Source organism: Amblyraja radiata, chromosome 29, assembly GCF_010909765.2.
Source record: "Amblyraja radiata isolate CabotCenter1 chromosome 29, sAmbRad1.1.pri, whole genome shotgun sequence".
Taxonomy (NCBI): Eukaryota; Metazoa; Chordata; class Chondrichthyes; order Rajiformes; family Rajidae; genus Amblyraja; species Amblyraja radiata.
Window position 1 is genome coordinate 15,709,197 of NC_045984.1, and position 14,754 is coordinate 15,723,950.

Genomic DNA, 14,754 nt, shown 5'->3' on the forward strand with positions numbered 1-14,754 from the left:
ATCCACCTGGTATCCTTGGCCTTGTAGAAGGCCGAAGACACCAGGTGCTGTCAAACATTAGCGGCTGAAGCCTGAAATGATTCTGAGGCCAGGAATCTGAGCGTGACTGTGACACTAACATTCACAGTTATAGTCCAGGCATGTACTGGGGGTCAAATTAAGACTGTAGGAGGTCACAGATCTCAGTCAGGGGAGTCTCAGCCTGCATGTGTATGTATGTTGCAGATACTACACTCTAGAGTCATGTTACATCAGTGATGAAGAAAGCTAACTTTTAAGGTGGCGAGAGTGTGCAAAACAAACAGCTGGTGATGCTAATATAGGACCAGGAAGCAATATGGCAGCGCATTTTATAGAATCTTATAAAATCATACAGAGAAATACCCAGTGAAGTCCGCACCATCACAGAAGCCACAAGTGCTGAGAAGATGATCCATCTTGGCTTCCCCCTGAACATTAGTTTGACCACAAACTGTGATTCACTTCACAAGACATTATGAAACAGTCATCATCACTGGATATCAGCACTGACATATTCCAGAAATTCTATATACTTCCAGTCATGTTATTCAAGTGAAAGTACAACATTGGCTATCTGACAATGTGGAAGATTCCCCACATACATTCTATCCAGAAATAAAATGACGAAACTAATCCAGCTAATTAACAACCCTGTTAATCCACTTTCTAACTTCAGCCAAGTAACAGAAGATGTCATCTGTTCGCCGATCATCACTTTAGGTTTTACAAAGATTATTGGGCTCCAGGACACATTACACTCTTGATCTGAACATGGAATAAAGAGCTAAATTCCGGAGGTTCGGTGGTATCAAAAGAAAAATGTGATGCTTTAGAGTGCCTTAATAAAAAATGATGTGAATGGAAATCAAGGGGTAACTTGTAACTACATTTTTGCTATGTACGCCACCTCTTTCCTCCCAGATCCCCAAAAACATGTTGGCAGCTTGATTAGCTACCAAATTAACTTTCAGCATAGATAAGTGGCAAACAAATCAAAAGGGAATGTGGAAGATCATAAACTGCAGGGAAAAAAGGAGCGAGCATAAGAGCTGATAGGATTGGTCTATTGGGAGTCAACATTGAGTAGGCCATTTCCGTCTCATAGTAAGGCAAGCTGAGATTCTGCAGAGCACAAATTGTGTACTATCAGGTTCACTTAATCTGCAAGTTAAAGAAACCTCCAGCAGAACTGCAACTGTTTAAATGCAATTTAAAATGACATGGTTCCAAAATCACATCCTTATTCAGTTTTGTAATAACTACTATATTGCAAAAGTGCATCGTCCTCTTAAGGGAATAGTTTAACAACAATTCCAAATGCACATATATTTATTTTTATTTTATCTTGTAAACTAGGGTACATTTGGAAGAATTTAATCATTTTATTGACCAAAATATTCCATTGAAAACCAACTGATGTGAATTTTAATATTTTCCAGAATTTTACAAGAAAACAATTCTTGCTCTAGTTCTATTGCTGCAATAAATAACAGCAATTGCCTTACCTCGCACAGAACGATTTACATCTCAATTATCTTTGATTCTGGGTAGCACGTGTAAAGAAAATAACAATATGTGACAGGATGCATCTGAATCAGACCTAACAGAAAGACCTACCCTGTTAAAAGGAATGCTGTACTTCTTCAATATGGAGGGCGATATGAGAGTCATTTTGTGGCGAAGAAATGCATCACATCCTTGAGAGCTGCCTGGAAAGAAGCCTGCAAACAAAGACAGAAACAGAAAACAGTCATAATATTCTTGACACTATTAATACTGCATAACATCAAAATACAGTAATCTATCATAATTAGTTTTTCTTTTGAAAGCCAATGGTCAAACTCTGCGGATTCACCTTAATTATAATAAACAAAACAATGTATTTAACTTTGTTTCTTTCCCTCCTCTTCCTGAAGGTGTTGACGACACATCATTGGAAACTTGACTGAGGACATGGTGGAAACATTTTCAAATTCATGCCCACTGAGTATCAGAAGTATGATTAGATTATTTTAGCATTCTCAAATCCATGGAGGTGAAGGCTAGAGATAAAATGAACAAAAGGGTGTCAGATAAGGTGAGAAGAGGAGGACAGAAATGTAAAGCTGGGGAGAGGTATATGAATGGAAAAAGATGGGGAGAGGAAAGAGAGGGGGATAAAAAAAGTGATGGGGGTGACTCAGGGATCAGAGATGAATGCATAAAGGGTAGAGATTATCAGAGTGTACAAAGATCAACAACCTCTGTCCTTGCCAGTTTCTCTAGCTCAGCAATTGGAGAGGAAAAATACAAAATTAACTTACAAGAGCCACAAAGCAAATGCAGACATTGGTTTTAGAGTTGAGAAACTGAAATTTTATACAAACGGACATTTTAAGATAATGGACTAGGATGGCAATTGGAAAGATCAAAGTGTGTGTTTTAGAGAGGAAAGGAAATGGCTGCTAATGAAAGTTAAAGTATGCAGGTGAGTAGTGTAAAAGGACTTGCTCGACACACAAAGTCTTTTACTAAGTATCTTTATTAAAGGCACTACACACATTATGCCCTAGCTGTCCGTGGTCATCACTGGAACTAGAGAGCGAGCTGGAGGTGGGGAAGCTACAATTATACAGGAGACAATGGGGAGTGGTGAGGTCACTATGTTAAAGGAGCATGCACTGATCTACATCCTTCCTCTTGGAAACAAAAGCGACCACGGCTCATACGCTAGAATCAGACCATAAGCAGGGAACAGTTAGACAATCATGATACAGACGACTCGCACACTCCGTACCGGACAGGCGGCTTGACCAACCGCCCAGAGCAGGTGCGCAACCTGCCTTCCCCTTCAACCGCAGGAGCTGCAGGTACGGGGGCAGGGGCAGAGATGGGAGATCCGGGTGAAGAGCGCCCAGGGGAAGGAGGAGAAGGGGTGGGCGAAACAGGTACAACTGCAGGTGAGGCAGGAGAAGGAGGCTGGTGTGTGCGGGGCACAGAGAGCTGAGAGGGCAGTGTCCGGGGCATGCGAGGAGTGACAGGGGCAGGAGGAGTTTCGGGCAGTGGGGAAGAGATTGGCGGCGAAAACGGGTCTGCGGGAGGCGGAGCACGCTCGTTGACAAGCAGCAGGTGCTGGCGTGTCCGACGGTACACGGTGCCCTCGTAATCAACCAGGTATGACCGGGGAGAGTCAGCATTGCCAACGACAACGGCCAGCCAGTGATGACCGGAGGTGGACTTCATCCGGACAACCTGGCCTGGGAACAGACGGGGAAGGAGACGGGATGATTTGTCAAAGGAGCGCTTCTGGATGACCTGCTTCTCGATGGGCTGCGGACCGCGGGCTTTAGGGATTGTTGAGAGACCGGGAGAGGGGGTCGAGTGGTGCGGGACATGAGGCGCTGGGCAGGCGAACCGAGTGCGGGGTCCCGGGAAATGTTGCGGAGGTTGAGGAGGGCAAGGTAGAAGTCCGAATGAGCAAGCCGACAATGTTCCAGCAGCTCCTTGGCGCTGCGGACAGCGCGCTCTGCAAGGCCATTGCTTTGCGGGTACTCGGGGCTGCTGGTGATGTGGCGAAAGTTCCATTGGGTGGCGAAGGCACCGAACTCCGCGCTGGTAAACTGGCTGCCGTTGTCGGATTGGAGAGTCACCGGGGAACCAAAGGTCGAAAAGTGGCAGGCGAAGCTTCCCGATGACTGGCAGCAGACGTGAGGGACGGCAGCTGGTCCACCTCGAACCAGCTGGAGTAGGAGTCCACCAGGACCAGGAAGTGTTTGCCACGCCATTCGAATATGTCAGTGGCGACAGCCATCCACGGCAACTCGGGAGCCGGTTGCTGCATGAGAGGTTGGCGCTGTTGATGAGGCAGGAGACTGTTGCAGGCAGCACAGGCTGAGACCCTGTCCCGGATGTCCTGAACCATGCCAGGCCAGTAAAACTGGGCTTGGGCCTGGGACAAAGTGGCTTCCACGCCGGGGTGGCCGTTGTGGGCGGTTTGAAAGTAATGATCCCGCAGCGCGGCCGGCACCACGACCTTGTGACCCTTCACCACCACGCCGTTGTGCAGCACCAATCCGTCCCGAACCAGGAAGTAGGGCACGGCACCAGCCGGTAGGGAAGAGCGTCGGTCAGGCCAGCCACGGCGGATGACGCCCTCAAGCTGTTGCAGGGCAGGATCAGCGGCAGTGTGTTTGACCAGGGACTGCATCTGCCAAGAGGGAACAATGTTAACGTTCAGTACCATCAGGTCAGACGATTCGTATGGATGGCGGGCAACGGAAGGGAGCGGCGCACGGGACAATGTGTCGGCCACGAACATTTCCTTGCCCTTGCGGTACACAATTTCGAACGTGAAACGTTGGAGCTGCAGCATTATTCGCTGCAAACGTGAAGAGGCCGCGTGGATAGGCTTGTTCAAGATAGAGACCAGCGGCTGGTGGTCAGTTTCAATGGTGAAGGAGTTGCCCAGAATGTAGTCCTTGAATTTGGAGCATGCGAACACCATGGCAAGGAGCTCCTTCTCGATCTGAGCGTAGCGCTGCTCAGCAGGGATCATGGTGCGAGAGGCGTAGGAAACAGGCAGCTGCCGATTGTCATAGAGCTGCAGGCAGGCGGCACCGAGGCCGAACCGAGATGCATCGCAGGTGAGGACGATTGGCCTGTTCAGGTCAAAGTACTTTAAAGTCGGGGTGCGTGCGAGCTTGGACTTCAGGGCCACGAAGGCCGACTGGTGGTGCGGGAGCCAGAGCCAGACCCAGGCATTGTCCTTCTTGGTCAGCTCCCTCAGGGGGGCACTCAGTTCGCTGAGGTCGGGTATGAACTTCCCCAGGTAGTTGACCATGCCCAGAAAGCTCTGCAGGCCGGGCACGTCGGTGGGAGCGGGCATTTCGGTGACCGCTGCCGTCTTCTGGGGGTCTGGCTTTAGTCCCCCGGCCGTGAAAACGTGACCTACGTAAGTGACTTCCTGAACGCGGAACCGACACTTCTTCGGGTTAAGTTTGAGATTGATCTCACGAGCCCTGTCCAGGACTTTGCGGAGGTGTAGGTCGTGCTCAGTGACGTCCCTCCCGTACACCAGGATGTCATCCACAATGATAGCGCACGGCAACCCGGCAAACAGCTGTTCCATGGTGCGCTGGAAAACCTCGCTAGCTGAGTTGATCCCAAAAGGCATGCGGAGAAAACGGAACCTGCCGAAAGGTGTGCTAAAGGTAGTCAGGAAGGAGGAACGTTCATCCAGAGGGGTCTGCCAAAAGGAGCTCTTGGCATCTAGGACCGAGAAGACTGTGGCCGGACCGACCTGTGCAGCGACGTCCTCCACCGTCCGCATGGGGTAGTGCGGGCGTTGGATAGCAAGGTTCAGGTCTTTTGGGTTGATGCAGATCCTGATCTCGCTCGCATCCTTCTTGGCAGCGTGGTGGAGACCCACAGGGTGGGAGCGCTCACCTCCTTGAGGATGCTTCTGGGGGTCCAATTGGAGGCGTGGGTTCGAATCCCACTTCTGACACCATGTAAAAGATCTTGCTCGACACACAAAGTCTTTTACTAAGTATCTTTATTAAAGGCACTACACACATTATGCCCTAGCTGTCCGTGGTCATCACTGGAACTAGAGAGCGAGCTGGAGGTGGGGAAGCTACAATTATACAGGAGACAATGGGGAGTGGTTAGTAGTGGTGAGGTCACTATGTTAAAGGAGCATGCACTGATCTACAAGTAGGTTGTTTTGTTGAGATGCCTTAGGAATAAAGGCGTAGATTATTTTCTAAATGGGGAGAGAATCCAGAAATCAGAGGTGCAAAGAGACTTGGGAATGCTAGTGCAGGATTCCCAAAAAGTTAATTTGCAAATCGAATCAGTAGTAAAGAAAGCAAACGCAATGCTAGCATTTATTTCGAGGGGCCTTATATACAAAAACAGGGGTGTAATGCTGAGGCTCTGTAAGCCGCTGGTCAGGCTGCATTTCGAATATTGTGAGCAATTTTGAGGACCATATCTGACGAAGGTTGTGCTGGCTTTGGAGTCCAGAGAAGGTTTACAACAATGATCCCAGAAATGAGTAGGTTAACATATGATGAGCGTTTGATGGCACTGGGCCAATATTCGCTGGAATTTAGAAGAATTGAAACATACATAATTGCGAAAGGCTTGGATAGAGTGGATGTGGAGAGGATGTTTCCACTAGTAGGAGAGTCTAGGACTAGAGATCATAGCCTCAGCATTAAAGGACATTCTTTTAAGATGGAGATGAGGAGAAATGTCTTTAGTCAAAGGGTGGTGAATCTGTGGAATTCTTTGCCACAGAAGGCTGTGCAGGCAAAATCAATGGATATATTTAAGGCAGAGATAGGATTCTTGATTAGTATGGGTGTAGAGTTTACGGGGAGAAGGCAGGAGAATGGGGTGAGGAGGGAAAGATAGACCATGATTGAATGGCGGAGTAAACGATGGACCGAATGACCTAATTCTATTCCTATCATTTATGATCATGATCTTTGCACAGAGTAGTCCAGGTCAGAAAAATAGTACAGGTGCACAACCTTTTATCCGAATTCCGGAAACCGAAAAGCTCCGAAAACCGGACATTTTTTCCAGGATGTCGTCTGCACACCAAAGCTCGCGTTTGGCGCCAAACTTGACCCGAAACGACCCACGGTTAACCCAGGTCTATACTACTGTAGCGGCTGCCTCCTCCCCGGAGACAGGGGAGACACTTAAACATCTGTAAATCATTGCTTAAATGTTAGTCAGTTAGTTTGGAGGGCTTTTATGTGAAGGGGGAAACTTTAATTCTTAGTCCCCTACCTGGTCGGAGAGGCGGGGAGCGGGCAGTAAGCTCCGGAGCGCTGTGGCCGCCGACTCCCAACATCGCGGAGCTGGAGGCTGCGGGCGTCCGGCCGCGGGCGGCGCCGGTTGTAGCTCCGACCCCGGCAACTCTACCTCTGGCTGCGCGGCGCTCCAAATCCAGCGCGGCCCGCGGCCGGACGCCCGCAGCCCCAGCTCCGCGATGTTGTGTGTCGGCGGCCACAGCGCTCCAGAGCTTACCGCACGGCGACCCGGTAAGGCATTGCCCGCTCCCCGCTGGTATCCCAGCGCTGCGACGCCGCCGACTCCCAACATCGCGGAGCTAGGGCTGCGGGCGTCCGGCCGCGGGCGGCGCTGGATTTGGAGCGCCGCGCAGCCAGGGGTAGAGTTGCCGGGGTCGGAGCTCCAACCGGCGCCGCCCGCGGCCGGACGCCCGCAGCCCCCAGCTCCGCGATGTTGGGAGTCGGCGGCCACAGCGCTCCGGAGCTTACCGCACGGCGACCCGGTAAGGCATTGCTCGCTCCCCGTCTCTCTGACCAGGTAGGGGACTAAGAATTAAAGTTTCCCCCTTCACCCCCCCCCACACATGAAATCCCTCCAAACTAACTGACTAACATTTAAGCAATGATTTACAATGATTCCCCGGTCTCCGGGGAGGAGGCAGCCGCTCCAGACTTTTCAAGCCGCCCGCGCTACCTACCTAATCTACACTAAAAATCTTCCATTCGGAAATCCGAAAAATTCCAAAATCCGATAAGTGTCTGGTCCCAAGGCTTTCGGATAAAAGGTTGTGTACCTGTATATGTGTTTTCAGCTTTTATTCAGATTTTTTTTTGTGACTAGCAAAAACACACGATTTTTTGTCCAATTAGTCAAGATCCGTGGAAGTTACCAGTTTTATTTTGTAACTGATTACTAACGATGTCACAACATAACATGACTTTCACCTTATCACATTTGTCAGCTAGCACACTTCAACTCTGATCAATTCTATTAGTGGAAAAGCACATTTGACAATGATGGATTTCACCATTAACAAAAATCCAATGTTGCCAATTTAAGTTACATATTTATCTCAATCACTCCAGTCAGAATGAATCAAGTTCAACACCTTAGCAGCAGAAATCTTCCAATAATTTTGCTACATAAACTTATTGTGAGGCAGGGCAAAAGAAAATTCCAACGGGGAAAAGTTATACAAGAAAAATAACATGGAAGAAAAATCTTATGACTTAACATGTCAACACAAATGTTTGCAGGGTCTTTTGATGTCTTAACATAATGTTAGCTAACAGTGGAAAATGAACAAGCAAAAGTCCCCTGAAAGTTATTTGTTCATTCCAAGACCAACTCGACTTAAACCACATTTTGAAGGCAATCAAAATCAGAAAGCATTAATTCAATGAGATTTCTTCTCAGCAGCTTGTTTCCCTACAATTTTCAACATTTGAAGTAGTCTTGAGGCTTTGATAATAACACTACACCAAATAAATCTCAGACTGCATCATGTTGGCTGTGACCATTGGCTCTGCACTGAACCATCAGCATTCAACTACTGCTACCTGGCAAAATTCTAGAAATTAGTGATAATCACCACTGCATTATGTAACTACATGGTGGTTGTCCTCTCCATATGAGGTCCAGCAGCAAAGCCCCAACAGGCTGGATTCCATACCATCTTACTGGGAAAATTGCCTCAACCATCCACACAGCGACCCCAATGCTTTAAATGGGGATTCCCAGCACTGTGAAATAGCTGCGAAACAGTAAGTGCAATTAGATTATACATTTTTAGCTATTTTAATTATTTCTATAATTTGAAGTAAATCTCAGGCTGCATCAAATTGAACTGTTGTATAATGCCTAATATTTAAACCACTCTTCATAGGTTTCATATTTCTTTGAATTATGGGAAACATCCAAAAACTGTAAACAAGCCTGGACAAAGCTCCACCCCCAGTCAAAGAATGAGGCATCAACAGGCACTCAAGGCTTGTTTACTGCTGAAGCCTCGCTCAACTCCAAGGTACTTTTCAGATGCAGATGAGTCTGTTTTTCAGCCCCCTGCTTGCAATCGATCTAAGTGCAAGCTGGGCCAAAAGTGGCCAACAAGACCCGGTTTCATTTTATTCCTTAAAAGCAAATCATTTCCTACATTATTGTGCATGAGAAAACTCATTTAAAACTGTAAAATATTTCTCATTGTACTACGTTTATTCCCAATGAAGAACTCCTTTTATTAAAGTACTACGTCAAAAATGAAATCACTTCTGAACACACCAATTCTCAGCATGCCTACTTTAAAAATGGACCAAGACCAAATAGGGAAATAAGTTGCCGAGCTTGTGAAAAACAAGTTAGCGTTAGAGGTTTAAGAGTATTAAGGTTGTGACATTTAAAAACATTTTTGGGGCATTTAGCAAAACTCATAAATCACCCCTTTCAGTTCAGTTTTCCCAGAATGTGATATGGTGGGTAATTAATATGCCCACAAACATATTGTAGGTATCTACAGAACACAGCAATGGTATGGAAGATCCGCTGCTATGAAGGGCCATGAACTGCTAGGAAGAAAAATTGGCCAAAATTTACTTCTGTCAGTAAGATTTAATTCTCTAACTTTGAGAGCTGTGGGGCCCTTGTCGATGCATGATCGTTAACCCAACTCAACTGAGAATGCGATTCGCAAACCCTGAAGTGTCTGAACTGGAAAGAGTTAGTTGGAGAAAAAAACTCCAAATCAGGTGCAAAATCAAAACAAATAGGCGAAAGGAAGTTTTCATACAAAATGGAGGAAAGATTGTTTTTTAAATGAAAATCCCCGTAACAATTAAGGAGCATTAACAAGATGCAACAACCAGAACATGTAATATTAATGTTAGAGAGGCTGTTTAGCAGAATATAAAATTTAGCATATTAAAATGGTTATCGAACTGCAGGCACTGGAAATCTGAAAGAAAAACTGCAATGCTGGAAATGCTCAGCAGGTCAGGCAGCATCTATGGAAATAGAGTTGATCTTTCAGTTATTTTGTTACTCTTAAATGGTTATTTGACTAAAATAGACACATCATAACTATCAACGACAAGTTCTAACTTTATCTAAATTTCAATGTTCGTTACAATTGAATGGGTATCTATACAGTGAAGCAGAATTTTACGCCATTTTAAATAGTGCGTTCAGCTACCAACGTTCACTTTTTTGCATTCAGAACCACATCTGCAATGACCAGAAGTTGCTGTATAGCAGGTGCATTATAATTAGATGAATCAACATTTTTTATTAAACTATAAATGAAATAATATTCTACTATTTATAAGTGAATACGTTTTAAGTAAATGAGATCCAAAAAAGGATATTATTTTTGATGACACCGGATCATTTCTGCTCATGTTTAAAGAGAACATTCAAAACCAATTATAAAAAAATTAAAGGAAACGTCATGATATTTCATACTTAATCTTTGACATAGTGAATCAGTATAGATTCAATTATGGAAAGAGCATTAACTGTGATGTACAGATGATGGGAACAAAAGCTGAATGACTAGACTTCTGGAAGCCTACATCAAAGGCTGACAAAATAATAACTGAAGAATATTGTTCATTTTTGTCCTACATAAATAATTATGCACCTCCAGTGTTAAGTGAAAAGTATGTGAAACATACAGACAAATAGAACACATTTATAGCTAGAGCAGCCCAAATCTAGGCTTAGCAGACAGGTTTAAAAAAAAATAATTGCAATAAATAATATTCACACTTATTTCCAGGCACCTGTTTTGATTCTTAATGTTTTGAATTTTCAGAACTGTGTAAAATGTAAGCATCAAATAAGCTAGTTTTATTGCAGTTTAAATACCTGCTGCAACATGAACATTTATCAATATTTACCAATAAAAAATGCATGCTGCCTTGCCAAGTGCCAACATAATAAATTTATAGCGAAATCTTTATCATTTTACCAATTCCAATTAAAAATTTGAAATTATAGATTGCTTATGGATAGTAACTATTCAGCGGCTGACCTCGATTTTTGAAAGAAAATAGAACATTCCCCAACAAAATTACATAATCTTCTTAAGCCGCTGAGATCCTTCTGAGAAATAACATTCTTCATTCGGTGGTTCCAGGATGTGGAGCCAATAACAATAAAGAAAGTGATAATTTCCCAGTCAGGATTTTATCAATTTAGAAGGGAAAATTCAATTAACCTGGGCATATGCAATTTAAAGATGCATCAAACGTAAAGTTGTTGCATCAGTAAGAGTTGACAATATAAATAGGTGTGTCTCTTTCTCCCAGAATAATTCCAAGATGGGCTGAAGTAAATTGAAAATTGAATGCTCAACAATTTAGCAGACATTCAGTTTGATTATGAGGTACTGCAGAGTATATTCCAATAGTTTAACTAACACTGTTCCCTCAATAAATAACACCAAAAGGTGTACATAAATGCCATGCTTGGCTACAAATCACTCCACTATAAATGCTTCAAGATATTTCAACACAATTATAATATAAATATGTATTTATTTGTTTCTTCGCACATTCTAGCTCATGAAGATGTTTTTAAAATTCATTCTAACACGATGAGTTAAGAATACATTTCCAGCAATTACTTGGAATGATATGATTCTGATAAAGGATGCATATTAGATATAACCTGCAACCATCCAAGATCAGAATTTTATACGTATATAGATGTTAGCATTAGCTTAAAACAACCAGTGCCAATAAAATAATACTGGATATGTTTTCCAAAAAAGTTTTAACTCTCTACCTTAAGCAGCACTTCCTGTGACAATAACGTGAGAATTTAATTGATGCTATCAAAAAAACCGGTGTTTAAGAAAACCAGAATATTGCCAATATGTATAGCACATGTCAAGTGAGTACCAGAATGGGTATAAATGTGCATTGATCTCATCTCAAGCAAACGCTAAGACCAGGTTTTCATAAAAATATGGCTGTGTAAAAATTATATCAAATATTTCAACCATTGCAGCTGTAAGTACAAGCTCAAGAAAATAACTGATATTTATATATACTATAAACTTACCTTGGTTATTACTTCCTGTTCCTTACAGTATCATGGTCCATTATTGCTATGCCTGTTTTATTTGGCTTTTTGAGTGCTTCCAGGATCAAGATCCAAGTAATGAAATGAGTGCAGAAAGATTATTTGCTGATATTTGTGCTTGCTTACCTTTTGCGAGCCGTTCTAGCCTTTTCCCATGTTCCGGTGGTATTGCATACCTACAATAAATTGAAAGATATTAAATTAGTCAATTTAAATTATGGTACAATTTTTAAATACGTTGCAGTTCAATAGTTTTGGTAATGAGAACTTGGCTTTTCAAGCAGAGATTGACATTTGACAGTGGCACTGAATGATTTAGGCAAATATCACTAATTATTTTTAATTATCAGATTTGCTGTACAAGTTTAAAATGGATCCTCTGCAGTCTTATGAATATATACTATGACTTTGTCCATTATATACTATGACTTTGTCCATTCTCTCCAGGTCATAGTTGTGCATAACCCGTGAAAGAACTTCTTTGAACACTGGTACATAGTTAAGACAATAAAGCAAGCTCCCTCTAATGATGATTAAATGAAAGATAAAATAAGAAACTAATGTTTGAATAGATGTTTATCTAACGAGAAGGCAGTACTACGCAGCTGGCTGGAGTTCCACTTGTGCAATTGTCAACTGAACTTGGTATTTACCGAAAGACTTCACTCTGAACTATTCCCAGAAAGCTATTTCTCATTGTGCCTCATGCCCGACCAATCGAAGAGGTTCTGGGATTTTTATAGATACTTCTTACAATGCCTAAGTAGTTAGCAAAAAAAATGGAGTAACTCAGCGGGTCAGGCAGCATCTCTGGAAAATAGAAATAGGTGACGTTTCGGGCGGAGACCCTTCTTCAGACTGAGAGTCAAGAGAAAGGTAAACGAGGTGTGGAAAGGTACAGAACAGATCAGAGCTGGCACTGATGACAAAGCCCACAATGGTTCATTGTTGGCTGTGAAGGAGGTGATAACAAGGGAATACAAACAGTAAAACCAACAGGAAGACTATGGTGAGGGAGGGACAGAAAGAGAGGGGATGGAAGGGTTTCTTGAAATTAGATAATTCAATATTCATATCGCAGATAGACAAAAAAGCTGGAGTAACTCTGCAGGACAGGCAGCATCTCTGGAGAGAAGGAATGGGCAACATTTCGGGTCGAGACCCTTCTTCATAACGCTGGGTTGTAAGCTGCCCAAGTGAAATATGAGGTGCTGTTCCTCCAATCTGCATGTGCTCTCAACTCTGACAGTGGAGGCAGCTCAGCTCAAAATGATTGGCAACCAGGAGTATGTGTAGGCCAAGGCGCATTGAGCCTGAGTGTTCACCGAAACAATCTCCCAATCTGCCCTTGGTCTTGCCGCTAAGTAGACCCGCTGGCTTCTTCCAGCAGTTTGTTTACTATACACCTAATATCCTTATAATATCCTTATCCACTGAGCTTGTAGAACTGGCCTCCTGAAACACTGAGAGCCTGAAGAGAAAGAGAACAAAGTTTTGATAATTTATGAAAAGTGAATGGCTAAGAAGTCAATTGATAACAGCAACTTTGATTATACAGTACCCCACTTTAATTGTGTAAACCCACCCTATTAATGAATGAAAAATCTTTATACATGAATAAAACACACTGTACATTATAACATGGAGATAAAGGGGACTGCAGAGGTCATAATCTGGAGTAACAAACAAACTGCTGGAGAAACTCAGCAGATCGGATAGCATCTATGGCGGAACAGCAATGGTTGATTTTTCAGGTCCACCCTCTAATGCAAGATTGACCTGAAACATCAACAATTTCTTTCCCCACAGATACTGCTTGACCCACTGACTTCCGACATAAGTTTTTTTTTGTTGCTGCGTATTATAACATATGGCTTAAAGTACTGCTATGAATCTTCAAGAATCTCCACAGTTGCTAGGACATTACATTAAGCATACTTTTAACATAGCATTTAAATTGAATAGGTCATGGTTTACACAGAAAGATAAAAAACATCTCCGCTTGCAAAGCTGAATTATAAGGTACAACTCACGAGTTAGTTACTGAACTTCTATTCTAGATTATCGCTTGTCTATAGTTGTCACACAGTCACTACATAATGTATTAGTTTCATGAGTGCAAAAAAAGGATGAAAGTTGCACAACACATTTCAAGTGGATTTGACAATTACTCTTCAATTTAAATCCTGGCCAGAGCACATTTCACTCTTACGTGATCTCATTCTTCAACAGCTTCTGTAAACTAGTCAGATACTAAAACATTGCTAATCCTTCGCAACAAAATTAATACCAAAAAAAGTACTTTTCAAAACATACAAACTATGAGGTTACACTCAGTATTTATCAGAACAATGTCAAACAAAATAACTGGCTTTAAAAGAGAATGGGAAAATCTGTCCTTTTGAATAATTGTATGCTTAATAGGTTACAACCAATCATTTGTGGTGGCATGACTGTGACACTTGAATTAGATTTAAGATCCAACAGGTGAGAAACTTTTTTTCCCTGGTTCCACTTGAAGTCCCAACACAAAAGTTTCCATTTGTTATTGTCCAATGATTAAAACACCTCATGGAGAGAAACCCAAAGTGGCTAATCCCAGAACTGGTTCTGGCATCACACTGCTTTAAACTACAATAATCCTTTATCATTCCAAAATAAAGTTCTAACAGTCTGCCTCTGGGTAAAGCAGCTGAATTTTGTGAAATAAATATCAGGAGCCAGCTAAGGAAGCACCAATCTCTTACCTAAACAACTGTCAGTATAAAGGGAAGTGGAACTGGAGATTGTAATGAATCCGAATACTTCAGGTTTATCCCCTCAGGAGCCATAACTGCTCTGACTGCATATAAATGATGCTTTGCATGA

General features: G+C 43.1%; 1 protein-coding gene across 5 annotated transcripts in view; it reads right to left on the reverse strand.

Moving 5' to 3' along the window:
* Positions 1-14,754, reverse strand: part of kdm4b (lysine demethylase 4B) — a 292,435-nt gene that overhangs the window by 186,825 nt on the left and 90,856 nt on the right. For all 5 annotated transcript variants that reach the window (XM_033046656.1, XM_033046657.1, XM_033046658.1 and 2 more), the window contains 2 exons: positions 12,013-12,062; positions 1,639-1,742 (listed from right to left, as the gene is read on the reverse strand). In XM_033046656.1, coding sequence (XP_032902547.1) covers positions 1,639-1,742; positions 12,013-12,062 — 154 coding nt within the window. The remainder of the gene's footprint in view (positions 1-1,638; positions 1,743-12,012; positions 12,063-14,754) is intronic.